The following is an 18,316-nucleotide window of genomic DNA, read 5'->3' on the forward strand; positions in this document are numbered from 1 at the left end:
CTTCACCAAAACAGTGGGTGGGAGATCACCGCTAACGTCTATAGCACATCCCCACTGTGCACCATTACATGCTGACTCCCTCCTCGTGCTCCCCCACGTCCCCCTCACCCCGAGTGTCTCTTCTCCATCACCGCGTGATCTTTCTGCTCCACTCACTCTCCCCACTGCCATCCCACATACTCCTTTTCCAACTCCATCACTGCTCATAACATCAGCTTCTCACAGGACTCAAGCTTCCCCTTCCCAAAGCTCAGCCATCAGCTCCTCGAGCATGAACACTGGGGATTGTCCCAAGTCCCAAATCCTGCCATTGCCATTTGCCGGAATATGACCACTTCTGACGTCTCCAGCCATTGCTTTGTTTTCAGAGATTGACACACTGATTCTAAAATTCATATGGCAACTCGAGGAACATGGGATAACCAAAAGAATGAAGTCGAACCCCTCTCACTCCATACACAAAAATTAACACACAATGAAACACAGATCTAAAGTTAAAACTCATGTTACATAACATTGCAGTAAATCTTCCTGACTTTGGGTTAGGCAGTGGTTTCTTAGGTGGAACACCAAAAGCATAAGCAGCAAAAGAAAAAAATGGATAAATTGGATCTCATCAAAGTTTAAAGTTTTTGCATGACAAACAACACCGTCAATAAGGTGAAAATACAACCCATAGACTGGGAGAAAATATTTGCAAATCATATATCTAACTCATTTGCAGATGAATAATTCGTTCAGAATACAAAACAAACTCTTAAAACTTCATAATTAGACAAATAACCCACTTTAAAAATGGGCAAAATATTTGGATAGACATTTCTCCAAAGACAACACATAAATGGCCAATATGCACATGATAAGATGTCCGACGTGTAATCAAATTCACAACGAGATGTCACTTCACACCCACTGAAATGGCTCTAATCAAAAACAACAAACAAACAAACAGAAACAGATAACAGCGAGTGCTGGAGAGAATATGCAGAAACCGAAACCCTCAAACATTGCCAGTGGGAACACAGAACGGCACAACTACTTTGGAAAACAGTCTGGCAGTTCTTCCAAATATTAAACAGATTTACCATATGACCCAGCAATTACACGTCTAGATACAGACGCAAGAGAAATGAAAACATACGTCTACTCAAAGTCTTGTCCACAACAATTTATCATAGCTCTATTCAAATTAGTCCAAAACGGAGAAAGCCCAAGCATGCGTGGTCTGAATAGACCGTTCAAAGCAGAGCTGCCGAGTTCTTGGCAACAAAACAGCGTTAAAGTGCTCATACGTGGTACGATGTCAGACGCAAGGGCCACGTATTGTACGATTCTGTGTTTATGGAATGGAATTTGCAGAATTCCCAGAAATGGGAAATCCAGAGACGGAAGGTAGCGTAGGAGATTAGCTGCCAGGAGGGCTGGGCGGGGGAGGCGGGCAAGGGGAGAGCCACAGTTAATGGGCAAGGGTTTGGTTCTGGGGTAACGAAAATGTTCTGAAATCAGCTGCAGTGACAGATGTGCAGCCATCAGTCTGCTAAGACCACTGAGCTGTGCACTGCTAATGGGTGAGTTGTATGACGGGTAAATTATATTTCAATAATGCCGTTTTTAACAGTCCGTGGCATACACAAAGGAGCCTCGGTGTGAATCTCCCTCACTCACCAGGGCTCACCCACTGGGCCACGATGACCAGCTCGATGGCGGGGAGAGGCCTGCACAGGTTGGATGCCCTCTGCAGTATCCTGCTCAGCCCAGGGGAATGAACCTCGAGCGTGGCAAGGGAGACCAGGTGGTCCTGCCGAACACCAGGTCACAGGGGAAAGCGGAGCTTGGGGTGGGTGAGGGCTGCTTCACACATCACGGGCCGTGCGCAGAGGGTTCTGTGCGTTCTGGTAGTTTCAGGAGGACCGTCAAGTGGATGCTCAGATCAGAAAATAATTTTCTGGCGAGAGCTGCCTTACAAGAGAGGAATTGCCTCCCACTGTGATGTGGGAGCCCCTGACCCGGAGGCATGTGGCCGGTCAGTGAGGCCAGCTCCGGAGACTCTTACAGCGGCAGGAGGTCTGAGTGGGTTGCCTTCGGTTCTCCCAGCCCGGGATTCTGTGAGCCTGTGTCCTGGTCTGGCCTGGACTACCTACCACTCCTTCTCCTGGAGGCCGTGGAGGGCAGGGTGATGCATGGGGGACGCACCCCAGGCAGCTTGGTGAACACAACCAGAGCTTCTGAGCAGCCCGATCAGCACAGATACGGGACAAATACGCCTCTGCCGTTGGGGTGTATCGGCAGCTTTATGGCTCCACCGATCTCTCCCCCACCCCCGCATGTAACTAACCAACCACAGGGCCCCCTGTCCAGTCTGGGCCTGTGTGTCACTTGGCCGCCATGCTGGGCAAGCCCCAGCCACCCCTGCCTGGGGCCCTGCTGCCCGGGAGAAGGCAGGCCTCCTCAGTTTCCTGGGCCCTTGCGCAGAGCGGAACTCTGGCCGTGCATACTTCTCCCCCCATCGATCCCACACCACCTCAAAGCCATGAATCGAATGTATCCACTGAAAAGCTGGGCCCTGGAATTGAGGATGAACAAATCTTCCCCTTTAAAAGGAAAAACATTTTTTTCTGTTTTTCATCTCCATCTTCATCCATCCCCTCAGCTCCCAGGCCTTCTTGCCCGCCGCTCAGACTTAAGGCAAAGCCCAGAAAGTCAAGAAGAAAAGTTAGAATAAGAATGTAGAAATAATTAAAGGCCCACACAAAACCAACCACATGTCACAGTAGACACTTGGGGGAACCACAGCCCAGAATTCCACCCTCCAGACCTAGAGACTCTCTGAACCCAAAACCCTGAGGTCCAGATGGTGCCTCCGGAGGCAGGAAGACAAGGCCCTCGGAGGGCACAGAGGTCCATGTCATGCAGCTCCCAGGGGTTGCAGAAGGCAGTCTAGCACCTCTCCAAGTTCAAAGTAAGATCGCCATCCCAAATCCCTCTTCCCAAGACCTTCTCTACATCTGTGGGCCAGAACCTTGGGTTGGGGGGTGGGGGGAGTGGCACCTGTACCAGATAAGCACGTCCATGTCTTAGGAAGCTCCCTCTTCCACAGGCTGGACAACAGAGCAGAAGCTAAGACAGAGCCCAGGACAGCCAGACAGAGCAGACGTGGCCTGGCCCAGTCAGTGGTGGGTGCTGGAGACTGATACGGGAGTTATTTGGGAAGGCCCCACACCGCTGTGTCTGTCTTTCTCAATTCGGAAATAAAATGCAAAATCCACATGAAGAATCCAGTACAAAACCTGGTAGGGAGAGTTGAAGATGTGTGCTAGAAAAGTTAGTAAGGAGACAGGAGTAAGGAGGGAAACTAGGTGAGAAGTAACACCTGACTCCAGGGTTCCAGAAAAGGAGAACCAAAAAAACGGGAGGCAAAAGTAGGAATTAACTAACAAAAAATTATTTCCCAGCATTAAAGGAAATTATATTTTTAGATTAAAAGACCCATTAAGTACCCAGCAGTTAACGAAACAAAAATCCGCTCCAACCAAGCTGAGCACAGTAAAATTCTAAAATACCAGGAATACCGAGAGGAGCCTGGAAGCTTCCACAGGGGAGAGGTCACAAGCAGAAGATACCATCCGAATGTCTTCAGGTTTCTCAACAGGAAAGCGAGAACTTCAAAACTATGAGGTTGAAAATCAAACTGTGTGCTGTCTATGCCCAGACAAAATACCCGGTGAGGGAAATAGAATAAAACTATTTCAGGAGACACGTAGTCACCAAAGCACGTGCCCACTGGACTCTACGTGAGCCAGGGGAGAGGGGCAGGGATGATTATGTACAAGAAAAACAAGAACTTATATGAGAAATAACCCTGGCACATACCGCTTGGCCCCATGCTGAAAATAAATGAACAAAGACGCTGTTCGACATAAGAAGGTTGTCCTGAGGGAAAGCAACAGAAGAACCCAGTCCTGAGGCCGGCCCTCACGTCAGGTCTGTCCTAGAGCTTACCCCGCAGACCACAGTCCTGGGCAAACTGGGCCCATCAGATCCCAAGCAGGAGGAGAAGGCCTCCCCTGGAAGGCCTGGCCTGAATGGAGTGCGGGGCTGTCCCGTGAAGGGTGGGTGAGGCGGGAATCGGGGGGTGATTAAATAAAAATATATTTAAAGGATGATGGAAACCAGGTTTCTCACTGTTGGGGGAAGAAGGTACACACCAAGAAAGGCAGAAACCTAGAATGTACCCTGTGGGGGAATTAGTGTTGGAGGTATCTGTGTAGACTTGTGATTTTTGATATCTAGAGAAAATGGAGAAATAAAGACAGACATAGGCACAAGGATGCATGTGTGTAACTGTGTGTGTGTGTTTGTGCACGCTCAGAGGCTGGGGGCCCACCCAGCACCAGGTCCTCCCACGGAAAGCTGCTGCGGGGCGGACGCCGGGCTCTGGCCGGGAAGGCACCACAGGAGCCTGGGGTGAGCAAGGGGGCGTTCGAAAGCGTTAAGGATGCATCGGGACACACAGCCGGTTTGGGTGGCCTCATTGGCCCACAGCCACAAGCATCGAAATAACAATTATAACCCACTGGATAAAATAAATTGTGAGTCAATACAGGTATCAATAAAAATAAATAAATTGGTAGTTTGATGAGGAATGAGGTATTTCCATGGCTTCAAAGTACCTTCCCAAATACTTATTAACTGCAAAGGGAACAGGGGCGTCATTGCAGCGAGAAATGGTGGCACAGCGCCCTGTAACCCAGTGATCAAAGTAACAGCGCAAGGGTGCAGGGAGAAGAGCCTGACTCCTGAGTGTCCCCACATAAGCCACGTCCGGTCATGGGGAACAGCCAACAAACCCAAACTGAGGGGTGTTCTGCTAAAAACGGACAAGCATTCTTCCGAAAGGTGACTGTCGTGATGGAGACCACACCCGTAGGGTGATTCTGAGCCCATCCTTTGAGGCCGCTGGAGAAGTCTGAACACCGTCTGAGGAGCAGAAGTCCACACAGGTGACTGTGATTCTGCAAGAGAAGCCCTTCTGTGTCGGGAACACCCAAACAAGTGTTCTGGGCAACGGGCGTGGACGTGGCCCACGTACTTTCAGGTGGCTCAGGAAAAATGGTTTTTGTCCTGTATTTGATACCTGTCCCTGAGCTTGAGTTCGTTTCAAAATATATTTTAAAAATAACGGGCTGTGGGGTGTGATTTCAGTAAAAGGTGGTCAGTGGAGGCCTCTGTGAGGAGGGGTTGAAGCCAGAACCCAGGGGCGGGGGTCTTCAGGTCCCTCCAGCAGCAAGTCTCCACCTTCCACATACCAGAGAGCTGCTCCTGGAAGCCTACAAGGGCTGAAATGTTTCCAGGCCAAGGCCGGCTCCAACTGGGTCACGCCCCAGCCTGGCCTGGCGTCTCCCTGGAGAGCCCAGGGACAGTGGGGCAGGGTGGGCCCTCGGGAGAGTCCGACAACCCTGAAAATCCAAAAGGAAGTGGCATCCGTGCCCTGAACATTTCAGGGAGGGACTGCAGGGAAGGCAGGGCACCCTCGAGACCCTTCATTCCCTCCCCCCAGCAGTTCCCAGGCCTGAGCAACCTCCCCTCAACCCCCATCCCTCAGGGGCGAGACACACCGGCGTGGGGGCCCTTCTCAGCTCCGTGCCAGTGAACACAGCACAACTGCGTGGGGTTTCTGTCCTGGGTTTTGGGAGTCTTGAAGCAGGGTCAGCACCCCACCCACTGGACTACCTTCTGGCGGAAACACCATCAGGGCCCAGGGGAAAACGAGGGCAAGTTTTCCTCTTTCTTTCCTTTTTTTTTTTTTTTTTTTTTAGCTGGAATTCAGAGAGAAGTAAAATGGAGACTTGCTGAGTGGAGCAAAGCAGACCTGCTTTTGCTGAGTTTAGGTGAAAATGAGAGAAGGGGGAGGTGGGGGCAGGGGAGTCGGCAATTCTATAGCTTTGCACATTTCTCTCATTATTTTGCTTCTAAATCAGCCTCGCTGGTACTTTCTCTATTCTATAAAAGCCAAGTCCAAGCCATGTCCCTTAATCTCTCCAACAGCAGCTCACTGCTGAGAAAATAATACAGATGTAACTTCCAGCTTCATACACTTTCTCTTCCATTTATATGCAAATCGTGACCTTTCACCCAGGCTGTCTCAAAGAAGTGTTTCCTTAAAAATGCAAATAGCATGTTGCAGGCAGTGACTGTGGCTGAGTCTTTCTTATATTATTATTATTATTATTTCTTTTAACCTTACCAGTGCTGTAAAAACAACAGCTACACTGCTTGGCGGTAATAATGACTTTCCAAACCAAATCACGGGACAGCTCTCCAGGCGGCCTGTCAGTGAGCCAGCCGGGAGAGGGAGGAGCTCAGGATCGAGCGAGCGAAGGGTGCTCAGCCCCAGGGCGCCCAGTGTCCCGGGAGAGGCACAACGGGTGGCTGCCGGCCTCCGACACCCAGGCCCAGGCAAGAGCCAGGAACGAAGGCAGCAGGACGAAACCGCTCAGCTCAAGCCCTGCTCCACGCAGGCACACATAGGTTTTCATCAAGAACTTCCCACCCCAAGAGGGGCTCAACAGTGACCCCAATCCCAACCTCCATCCAGGCTGGCAAGACAGGCAAAAAATTCGGAGCCCCGAGGCTGGGCACACGCACTCTGCCCCCAGGTGAGGAGCCAGGCAGGTTCCAGGAGCCCTGTGTCTCCCCCTCCCCACACCAGGAGGACAGGCCAACAAGAGAGAACAGGAGGCTAACCTGAGGGAAAGGGGTGCAGCTACTGTGTCCACAAAGGCAATGGGATGAGGGGCTCCCACTCCCCTAGACCCACCCCACTGACCAAGCCAGACTGCAGTCCAGAGGGGGTGCTGGGCAAGGGACCCCCTTAATCATCTGCCCCCACTCACAGCTCCCAGGACCCCACAATCCCCCCCCAAGACCCAACCACCCATCATGTGTCCGTCCTGCTGCTCCCCAAGGCCTAGAGCCTGGGCCACACCAACGGCTCAGGAAAGGAAGGTGTGGACGACGAGGCTGACCCATGGGCCCTGGGGTGCACAAGGAGGTCCACAGAGGGAAACCAAGGCAGGGGGAAGGGATGGGGATGGCTCTGGCCTTAACCAACAGGTTGGGCAGCAAGAAGGCTAGTTTCTGGGCACCCTCCTTGTAGGTCTCTGGGATCTTCAGAGTACAAACTGGTCTCCCAGGATCAGGAAGGGCCTTCTCTGGAATTCTGCTCCCATGCCTCTCGTCCCTGAGTCCCAGAAAGCCCTTCCTTAGTCAGAACTGTCCAGCCCAGGGAGAGGAGAAAGGGTCACTTCCATCTTCCTGGAAACCACACTTTATTTAGGCTCTTGAAGGTGACCCAACTAAAACGGGCTCTCTCTTGTACAAACAGAATAAAATCAATCTGCTCAGCATTCTCTTTAGGGTCTATCCGTACCCTTGCTCATGTCCAGCTCAGTGAGGAGAAGGCTCTCAGGCACCCAACCTGGGAATCCAGGCAGGAAAGCGGGGAGAGCTCCCTCCAGCCAGGCACAGGCAGCCCTGGGGGTGGGGAAGCAGGTTTTGACAACAGTGCTCTTTTCCTTCTCCCACCCCCAGTCCCTCTGCAGGAAATGGAAGCATTCCTGTTTAGGGGGAGAAGGGCGAGCCCCAGGCGGTTGACAGTTGACGGGAGGCAGCTGCTCCCCGGTGCTTTTAATTGTAGCCCCAGCTCCAGGGCTCAGAGGTGCCCCCAACTTCCGGGTGGGGGAGGGGGACCCACCTGTCACCCTCCTAGTGCTGTGCAGCAACAGCCCACCCTCCCACCTTTTAGGCTCAGAAATATTGGGGTGTTGCACATGCTGATTCCCCAGTCTGGATGGACAGCACCCAGCACACCGAGAAGCGGCACACAACAGAATTTGGAGAAAACACAAACACTTCACACAGACCACAGGTGACAGGCCTCCGCGGGACTTGGGGCGGGAAGGGGGCCCTCACTGGGAGGCGCAGAGCAGAACAGGGCTGGGAAGAACCAGCCCCCTGTGCTAACACACGTGCTCCGTGGAGTGCTCTCCAGGAACGCATCCTGACCACAAGAGCGGACTCTAGAGTCCATTCGGGTCCTTCAGCTGCTGGAAGTGCAGCCCCCAAGCTGAGAGCATGAAGGGGACCCCACACCCAGCAGCAGGTTCTGAACTCAGGAGCTGAACACGGGATTTGCTGCCAGGCGGGCAAAGTCAGGGCCCAGCCACCATGACAGACCCCTCGTGACATGCTCCAGCAGCCTTGCAGGTGACAGGGCTTCGCCAGATGCAGTTCTCTTCTCCGTCTGGGCTGATGCGCTGAGCACTTAGACCCCTGACTCCAGGACTTGAGGGCCTCTGTGAGCTTTTCCGATGGCCCCAGTGGCTTCCTAGGGGGCGTCAGAGCTGCTGGATGAGAGAAGGCGTCAGGCACACAGCCCTTCACAGATGGTGGAAATTGCTGGTTTGTGTGTGTTGTGGGGACGAGAGCCCTCCGGTTAGGCTGCTTCGGTGCACGATGAGGCTGGAGTTGGGGCCTGGGCAGCATGAGCATAAAATAGATCACACAAAACCCAAGCCATCTCGCCAGAACAACGCCAGACCATCAAAAAGCACTACCAAGGGGCACCTGGGGGGCTCAGTCCATGAAGCGTCGGCCTTCGGCTCAGGTCATGATCTTGGGGTCCTGGGATCGAGCCCCGCGTTGCGGGGGGGGGAGGGTCCTAGCTCAGCGGGGAGTCTGCTTCTCCCTCTACACCCCTCCCCACTGCTCTTGCTCCCTCTCTCTCATGCTCCCTCTCTGTCTCTCAAATAAATAAAATCTTCGGGGGGGGGGAAGTACTAACAAGAGGCACTCTTTAGTTTGGAAAACCAGAGTTTTCCATGTGCAAAACTAGGATTACCGAACCAATTAACTGTTCAGTTAGCAGTCCCTCGACTGAGCAGGTCACTTTGAACCACCAAGTCTGGGGAACCCGAGGACAGTCACTGCCCCAGGAAACCCAGGGCCAAGAGGACCCCCGTCCCCAGGCTCCTTATCTATGTCCCAGGCGATGCTCTGGGTCCACGAAAGCGCTCTCGGAGAACAGGCTTCCCTTCCCATTGGGCACACACAGCTTGACTGCTGAGGCCATCTTACTGTCAGGATTCAACAGTCCTGTGGGTATAGAGACTGAAGTGCTTCAGAATCAGGGGTGGCCCTTGGCGACCTCAGGGCTGTGAGTCTGGTGTCCAGCAACCCAGGGCCTTACACCTGAGGTGTTTGCTGCTGTCAGTCTGAGGTCTTCTAAAGCAGACACCAGAGGTCTAGTGGGGCTGAGGCCTCCCCAGCAGGGAGAACCTGAGACCCTCTCCCTCCCAGGCCAAGGCGGAGCAGCCCTGGAGCTCTGGGAGCGCCGTCCCTTCTGCTGCTCTTCTAATGTGTAGTTTTTAGGCAACAAAATGGGAAAAAAGGAAAGGACCCAGATGGCTTCTGCCGGCACCCTCAGACTGATGTCGAACATGATCAAGGTGTGAAGCCAGGCGTGAGGGTGAGGTGGGAGCCCGGCAGGCTAATCTGTCAGCAACTCAGACCATATGGCGCGTCCGCTTTTCCCCCCAGCATCTAGATCTCACACACGCTCACACACGTTCGCACCTTGCCCACCACCCTGAGTGATGCAGGAAGACCCAGCCGGCCGGTCCTTCAGGGGTCTGTCCCACATGCACCCTCCACGCAGCCCTGCTCCCAGGCCACAGCTCCCTGGCACACGGCCCCTTCCAGATCCCAGGGCCCATCGGAAGGCAAGCAGAAGGCCTGGGACACTCATCCCTGCTTGCCGACCTCTCTAACCGCTGGACTAACCCCCACGGAGTCAGGGGTACTCAGTCAGGCTGGGACACATTGGAGCTGTCCTCTGAGTTATTCTTATTCCATTTGATTGAAATAACATTGCATTTTTTTAAGCACAAATTTTAAAAGGAAAGAGGGATGAAACAATGGGTGAAGCCCCCATTCTCACAAGGAAAGTGCCTTTGCTCCCAACTGCAGGAGCCCGCAAGGGCCAAGGTGTGAAAGTCGCACAAGGCCAGCTTCAGCAACGCGGAAGATAGAAAGGACACCAACCGCAAGCTTGAGAGCAAAAGCATTTTAAGTCAGGTGAAAAACGTCTCCCTCATTTCATTTTGTCTCAAGTGACATTCAGGAAAGACAGAAAGTACGCTGACAACCTCAGATGTTCCGCCCCAGAGCCTCCAGCAAGCGCTCTGGGCTGGGCAGCAGGAGGCCCCTGGTCAGGGCTCCCAAGGACGACAAAGCCCGCCTGGGGGATAGGACCTGTGGCAGCTCTGCTCGGTCCTTCTGGGAAACAGCGTTTTTCGGGCTGACTAATCTCCAAATGTTGCTGACTCCCAAAGACCATTTTCCTGTAAACTCACACCACAAAATTCCCGTTAAAATTACCTCGGTAGGGGCGCCTGGGTGGCACAGCGGTTAAGCGTCTGCCTTCGGCTCAGGGCGTGATCCCGGCGTTCTGGGATCGAGCCCCACATCAGGCTCTTCGGCTGTGAGCCTGCTTCTTCCTTTCCCACTCCCCCTGCTTGTGTTCCCTCTCTCACTGGCTGTCTCTATCTCTGTCAAATAAATAAATAAAATCTTTTAAAAAAAATAAAAAATAAAAAAAAATAAAATTACCTCGGTAGACAACCAAACTCTGGTTTATTCATGAGTGAGTTCACCAGGGAAGAGCAGAGAGGGCAGCTCTAGAAGCTGGGGGAGTGGAGGGAGGGGACCCCAGCCAGGCACCCCTCCGAAGCCAACAAAAACAAGATCTGGGATGGGTCTTCCAGGGCCAGGACGGGAGCAGGGTTTATCTTTCCCATATGCCTGAGTAACGTGCAAGTCTGACCGGCTGCCCAGAGCCCTGCCTGCCCGGGATCAGGTGACTGCTGACAGTCCCTGCCTGCCTGGCAGACACACCTCAGCCCTGCTGGCCAGGCCAGCCAGCTTCCTGCCTCCCTGTCCACTCCAGGCCCAGCGCTGACCAAGGTGTTCTGCTGGCTCCTGGTCCCACACTCCCCAGGCAGGCGGGGCTTGGGCGGCCCCAGGCCTTGCTCACTCTTCACTCAACAGACATGCCTCTTGCACGGTGTCCCTCCAGGAGGCACTCAGCCCCACCAGCCTGCCCACTGCCATCCAGGCCGCGGTGAGAGGCCCAGGGGTACTTCTCTGCTGTCTCTGCCCGGTGCTGGTCCATGCAAACCCAGGCGTGGGCACTGCCAGCGCATGGTCGGCCCAGCTCTGTGTCATACGCACTCTCAACCCCCCAGCCAGAGTTAGCACAGATCCTCTCTGCCCCACCCCACACACTCACACAGAGCAACCCGTGTCCTCGTAGACCCATTTAGTGACCCCAGGCCAGAGGAGGACAATGGGGCCCAGACCGGAGGGGCCTGGGCTCTGGGCAGCACCAGGGAGAGTGCCCTCCACAGCCAGGGCCGTGCAGCTGGCCAAAACCTGCCCTGCCATAGGCCCGGGGCGGGTCTGAGTGTCCAGCGAGTGCTCCCAAGGCAGCACACTCTGCCAGCCTCTCCCCGATGCCTCCGGGCACTGATGCCTCCGGGCACTGATGGGGCTTCCCGGGAAACGCTGCTACGACCCACCGCCCCAGCTCGGGGACCCAGCCGCTCTGCTTCCCTGGAGTCTCTGCTCACAGCTTCCTCTCCTTCAGGCACCAGGAGCATTCAGGTGGGCAATGGGCAACAGCTACCATTCCCAGAATCTTTCAAGAGAGCCCAGAGCATTGGCTCCGAATCTTTGGGGCCGCCCCCAGACCTGTGGCCAATGCCTGAGGGTCACAGAGGCCCCCTGGGTTCTACTCCAGACAGAAAGAGCTGTCACCCCTCCCTGGTGAGTTCCCAGGCCACATCTAGGCCCTATGGTCCAAGGAAGTCAGAGCTCAGATGGTCCAGGATGGACAGGCCTCCATGTCAAACTCTCCACAGCCCCTGCTGAGCCCTCTAGATCCTTAAACATCCTGTGAGATCAGGGGGTGACCCAGGTGCCAGCGGCCTCAGTCTCCAGCTCCAGGGCACAGAGGGGTCACGAAGCTGTCGCCTCCTCTTTGCAAACAAACTACCCTCTAACCCTGACCGACCTCCTCTGCGCAGTGAACAACTCTGGGGAGACAGGCAGAGTCCTGCCCTGTTGGTGACACCATCCCCACTGACACCACAAAACTCCAATCTCTGCTCTCCCACTCTTTTGTTTACCATTAATTAACAGGGCCATATGGAAGGAGGTGATAATCACAGCCAAGGACCAATGGGAAGGGAGCCCTGGTGGCCAGGAGCCTGGGCCTCTCCCCAGTGCCCGCCCAGCCCCAGGCAAGGAACACCCCCGCCCCCCCCCGCANCCCCGGCACTGGGGTGGACTGAGGGCACGGCAAGCTCCCTCAGCATCCCAAGGGGCAGGGTCCATGCCTCTCACAGAGACTGGGGCTCACCTCCTCCAGGTTTGTCCCAACACTCCTCCTGCCTTTTGTTCACTCAGCCAGTAGCCTCAGAGAGGCCCTCAGCTTTCTCTAATCTCTAGTTGTTGTTGTTGTTGCTGCTGTTTAGACGCCTGGGGCAAAACCCCTCACTTCCCTCTCCCAAAAGGGTAATAATAATAATCACTGTCATTAGCACCATCCCAGTGACACAGTGTGACGGCCCACGACGAGACACACCTCTCAGAGGTTTTGTTTCAGAAATTACATACCCAACTGGGCCAGGAATGAGGTCCCACTGACGCGAAGGTGGCAGTGAGACCAGAACAGCCCTCCATGACTCGGAGACAGCAAACAGGACCCTCGTGGTGAGAACCCACGACCACAACACCAGAGCCACCAGAGGCCTATTTATTTCCTGATTCACAAAGAAGGAAGTGAATCCAAAGGACAAAACAAAGTCCCTAGCCCCAGAACACATCAACCCACAGGCAACGGCGTGACGTTGTTCAAAGCTCATACCATCTTCCTGGCCAACCCTGATTTCTAGTTTTAAATACACAAATCCAGTTACACTAATATTATAAACAGGCACACTGGTGACCCCCATCACCGCAGGAAAAGCAGCTGGGGAGAGAAGCCGGTATTTAGTTCTGTGCACTTATCCCACAGACACACGCACCCTAAATGCTGTTCCTTAAGTTTAGAAATACGTGACACGCAAAGACAAAATGCTCACATGACCATCTCTCCTCCGTGTCTTGGATGGGGGGCTCACACGAGGTAGCAACTCTGAGATCCCCGCTCCAGAGAGGTCTTCTGCTTAAGGGGGCAGCATTCTCCCCCAGCACATAGCTGCTGGGTCCCACGGCTGCTGACAGATCTGTGCTCCTCGTCCAGAAATGCACATAAAGTTTCTTGTCTTGGTACACGGTCCCCCCAATGTCTTTTCTGTCAGACGCACTGCATGTCCACTAGACTCTCGGAGAGGCCGAGCGCGTGAACAAGCCAGGGAGGGACAGAAAAAGAGAAGGAAAACAGCCACGGGCAGACCCGGTAGGAGAAGAAAGCCTCAGTCCAACAGAGCAGCTTTAAAAAGCCATCCCCAGACCTGCTTTTCCTGCAAAGAACGCCTTCATCTTAGAAATTAACTCTGCTCGCGCACCCTCTCCCTGTCTCGGTCCAAGGGGAAAAGCCAAGCACTTGGATATCTGCCTTTGTCAGCGAAAGAGCATAACATGGACTTACCTTTCCCCACAGCTATTGTCTGTCCTCCTTCAAAATGACATCACGGAAAGCAATCATGAAATTTACATGGGGGGTGCAGGGTGGACGGGGGAGGAGAGGGGAGGCAGCTGCCTCCCTTACAGCGGTCACATGTGGGGAAGCCTGTGTGCGGGTTTCAATTAAATATCTTCTCCCCTTAGTGTGCGACTCCTAAGCCAGCTAAAGGCGACGTCTCATTTACTTAATGACCGCTCTCATTAGCAGCGGTGGCACGGGCTGGCGGAGAGGCTCCTTTGTAAATACGCTACCCATGAACCCTTGGGGCTCCAATATATCTGTTTACTCTCCGAGGTGAAATAAATTTACAGTATAGCATCAGAAAGATGGATCTGCTGACTTGGAAAGTGAGAGGTGCCCAGGCCGGCAGAGCCCCGGTCTCCTGCTCCAAGCATCAGCCCACAGAAGGTGGCTGTGTTTGCCCACACTGAATCATAATTAATATGCAGCATGATTGGGGTTTTTTTATGCAAAACACACAGAAGGGCAGAGAGCGTCACAACCGCCATACTCACCCCCCTGTGCTGTCTCCACCAGTGGTTCAGTCCAATAATTCCTAATAGCAGCAACCGGAATGACAGATGCCCTGGGTTAGCACGGCTGCAGCGAGAGTACTTTACAATATTTATCGGTGGTTAGGAATATGACCTACCATCATAAAGAACGGACTGCAGATTTATTACCCAGATGGACCAGGAGGGGTGCATAGGGCTCATCTGCATGTTCAAGTATCAGTGGCTTCAAAGGAGAGGTGTACATTTTTTAAAGTTCGTAAAAGGTGCCTATGGCCACAGACCCAAAACTAAAGTCATACACACAAAGAAGAGATCAGAAAAAAGATATTTTTCTTTTATCACACATTCTCTATTTGGCTTAAGCTTTAAAATAATAAAATCCTCTCCATGAGCTCTTGGGCACAAGTCCTCTATGCCCTAAAACCACTAAGTTTATCCCAGCCAGAGGGGAACACACGGCTCAAGTTCTCGGCTCTGTCTTTCTGAGTCTTTCTAAACTGACTGCAAGCAGCCACCCAATGAAATCGAGGAGGAAAGGGCATCACATACACAAGGGACCTGCCCACCTACACTTCCAGCAGCCAAATTGTTTTCCCCTTTCGAGGATAAACATAGGAACCTCCTCAGGAAGAGGACCCAGGGGGGTGTTCTTGCTTCCTACCCAAACTCCCTCTTCCTCCTGGTCGGTCAGGCAAACGAGTGTCCCTGATTGTCATCAGGTTGTCAGAAGCTGTGCCCTGAGACAGGACACGAGCTGGGTTTCAGACGCCCGTGATGAGCGGCTGTCTAAGACAAGCGCAGAAGCAGGCCAGCCCGGTGAAGTTCGGGGCAGAGATTTCAACACAGTGAATATCATCTCCTGCTATGTTAAGCAGGAGCACAAGCCCCCGGCTTAATCAGCACTAAATGGCTCAGGCCACCAAAAGCATGAATTAGGCTTAAAACATGGAGCTTCCTCTAAGAAAGCATGTTTTGAAAATCAGCCGAAACTCTTCCACAAGCAATTATTTTTAACACACAGTGCTGCAGCCCACTTTCCATGTAAACCGACGAGCTTCGTCCTAAAAACAAGTATGTTCAGTTCTTACATACGCACACATTCTTCTCAACCTCAACAAACAAACTGCACGATGTGCTCCGGGTGATCTTTTAGATTGAGTAAAAGGAAATAAACACAAGCGTTCACTGGTCAAACTGAGGATGAAATATTAATTAGCCAAAGGAGAACAGTTCGAGGCTCCTACAATGACTGCCTACCATTGTTTTTATTCTTTTGTGAGCTCATATCCATTAGCATAGAAGGACATATTCAGCCGAGAGTTCTCCTGAAAAGCCATTTTCTGTCTCCTCTGGACACGCTGTGCGTGCTGGGATATTTTACATCCCAAACCTTTGGCATTCAGAAATTCTATTAAACTCTTATCGGCAGGCTGCAGGCTGAGGCAGCCCTGCACGCCATTGTTCCGCGAGGAAGATAGAATCAAAGGGAGGGCCGGTGCTGAATCAGCCGTATTCCCCAACAATACCCAGTGTTTCATCAAAGTATTTAATTCAGATATGTGACCGTCAAACTTAGGGGACAACAGCCGACAGCAGCGACAAGAGGGAGAGATCACCATGTAGACGGCACACAGCCTGGTGTGCATAATTGGTTTTCCAGGTAACACACGTCGTATTTGCACAAACCTCTGCCTCTCTCAGCACCGCACACCTCCCCCAGAGAGCAGGCACAGTGTCCTGAGGAGCGTGGCTCCGGTGGTCGGGGTCGGGCTCCACCTGAGGCTGCTCGGGCCAGCCTTTCTGAATGTGCTCCGAGATTTCAAGTCGGTGCCTGTTCCAAGAACCTGGAGAGAAGCCCCGGGAACTCCCACTGGAAGGTTACAGTTGAATGAGCTGTTTCAGAAGATGCGTTTTGATGAGTAAAGGTTCAAAATCTTTAGCGAGTCCGTCTAGAGAACAAAGAGGGGTTATAGGCAAGGAGCAGGGCAGGGACTGTGCCGGCAACTTGCCGGGGTCTGGGTTCTTGTTCCAGCCTGAACGGTGTGTGCGGACGCGCCTGCGGTCTGATCAGCACTTTGGACAGCGCTCCCTCCCCCGGAGCCGGGCCCTTTGTTCTCCGCACTGACGTCTTGTCCCGACTCTGGGGTGGGAGAAGGGATTTCAAACCCAGGCTCCCAGCCATGCCCAAAAGTGACAACAGCATGGTGTAACCGAAAACTTTCTGATACAGGTTGAAAAACTGTCGGGATTTTTTTGGTCATAAAATGTTTTCTTTTCCGTAACTAAGAATGGAGTACATTGTTCCTTTAAGCTTTATTTCATAAGAATCTGTGGGCAAGTTGCACGTGACTTTTAAGGCTGGGAGCCACACAGGGGAACAATCTCTGTCTGACCGGAGGGTCCCCCGAACGATCCCGGCACAGGGAGAAAAGGGGGAGATTTGCAAAACCAAACTTGTGGCTGCAGCACTTGCTAAGGAAGTGCTTTGTGGGAATTGGGGGAAGCAGGCTTAATGATGGCTTCGCGGGTAAGATCATTTCAAATAAAATGTCATTACTTGTGCAAATCTGCACACAGACATTCCAAGTGTCAGTTCATTTGCTTCATAAAAACTCTTTCAAGTAATTTTGGTCTAAACTTTCTGCATCTGTAATTGGCACCTTCTCCGGTGACCAGCTGGGGGTGAGAGTTTTCTTGTTTCCTTCTGAAAGCTTCCCTGCAGATGGGCGCCCGCCTTAAAGCTGCAGACGACAATTAGGGCCGTTGTGTGTGGAGCCGAGATGGTCAGCATTAATATTGTATAGGAACAGCTGAGGGCGAGGGGGCCGCTGCCCCAGGCAGGCTCTGGCAGATGGAGCAAACAAAACCGAGAGCCCCTCTTACCAACACCCTGGGCTGACTCTGTGTGCCTGTCTCACACTTGCTGGGTTGTGAGCCTTTCACACGCACGCGCGCACACACACACACACACACACACACATGCTCTGGGCCATATTGTGGGATGGTTTTGTGCTGGGACATCCAAACACCAACCCTCTGAAACTGTGTGAACACACGTGCTCAGACACACACATTTGGGGGGTACTGTGGGGCTCACGCACAAACTCTTGCCCTAGCACTGTGCTAATATTTCAAACACAGACACACACACAGCAACTCTGCGTGTGCTGGAAACACAAACAGCAGCAGTCCCCGTAGCCTCTTGGCTACGGCTAGTCTCAGGTGCACGTCGGTCACACACATGCCTTCTTTCCACCCCACATTCCCCCAGAGCCTCCTGGCCCCTGCATACAGCCCCACCCACTGTCCTCACCCTCAACCTCTGAAGGCAAGTCCACAAACAGGGCACCCTTGGAGTCCCGCGAGACACAAGCAGCGGGAAGGAGAGGCATCGGGCCAAAGACCCTGGCCTCGCTCAGGAGGGAGCATATGTCTGTCACCTCCTCGGCTGCCCAGAAAAGAACGCTGAGTGCTGACGGACACGCAGCTAATTAGTCCCCTTAGTGTCCTGGCAGAAATGTGTGAACAGGCCCAGGGAGGGGTGTACAGGGCTGGGGAAAGGTACGCACCCAGGAAGGTCCCACAGAGCGTCATCCTGGCTGGGCGGGCACACCTTCACTCCGAAGTCTGGACACACAGTCACATCACACTGGAAAAAGTTGCTACAAACTTCTGTGTCCCCAGGCCCTGGGGAGTCTCCTTCTCGTCCAGCCAATCAGGGCCAGGGAGCAGATAGTCACAAATTGATGCCCTGCCAATGAGGCTCCCTTCCCCACACAATGGGCCTGGAGACCCCAGACAATGAGCCCCTCCTGCAGGTGGGGGAAGCGTAGCCTCCTCTCACTGGGGGACAAACAAATGAGGGAGGGGAGGGGCTCTTCCCAAAGATGCTTCCTCCTCCCCTCTCCCACTTTCCCCCTCCCCCTGGATTCTTTCTCCCCTCCTCCCCCCTCCCATTCCTCCTCCCACTTTCCCTTCTCTTTGCCACACTCCAGACAAAGTCAGGCCAGAAACCTGGTGGGAGAACCGTCTGGATGGGGTGGGGTGGGATCAG

At 53.3% G+C, this 18,316-nt stretch overlaps 1 protein-coding gene across 10 annotated transcripts in view; it reads right to left on the reverse strand.

Moving 5' to 3' along the window:
• The window catches only part of MYT1 (myelin transcription factor 1), a 68,081-nt gene extending 50,104 nt beyond the window's left edge, over nt 1-17,977 (reverse strand). For 2 of the 10 annotated variants that reach the window (XM_034641062.1, XM_034641059.1), the window contains exon 1: nt 17,832-17,977. In XM_034641062.1, the coding sequence (XP_034496953.1) occupies nt 17,832-17,856 (25 nt within the window). In that variant the 5' untranslated portion in view covers nt 17,857-17,977. Of the gene's footprint in view, nt 1-10,437; nt 10,458-13,202; nt 13,692-13,711; nt 14,014-14,262; nt 14,284-15,948; nt 15,974-17,831 lie in introns of those variants that run through there. The other 8 variants (XM_034641061.1, XM_034641060.1, XM_002925700.4 and 5 more) reach the window with 7 other exon arrangements.
• Nucleotides 17,978-18,316: the final 339 nt, after the last annotated feature.

Source organism: Ailuropoda melanoleuca, chromosome 13, assembly GCF_002007445.2.
Source record: "Ailuropoda melanoleuca isolate Jingjing chromosome 13, ASM200744v2, whole genome shotgun sequence".
NCBI classification, from domain to species: Eukaryota; Metazoa; Chordata; class Mammalia; order Carnivora; family Ursidae; genus Ailuropoda; species Ailuropoda melanoleuca.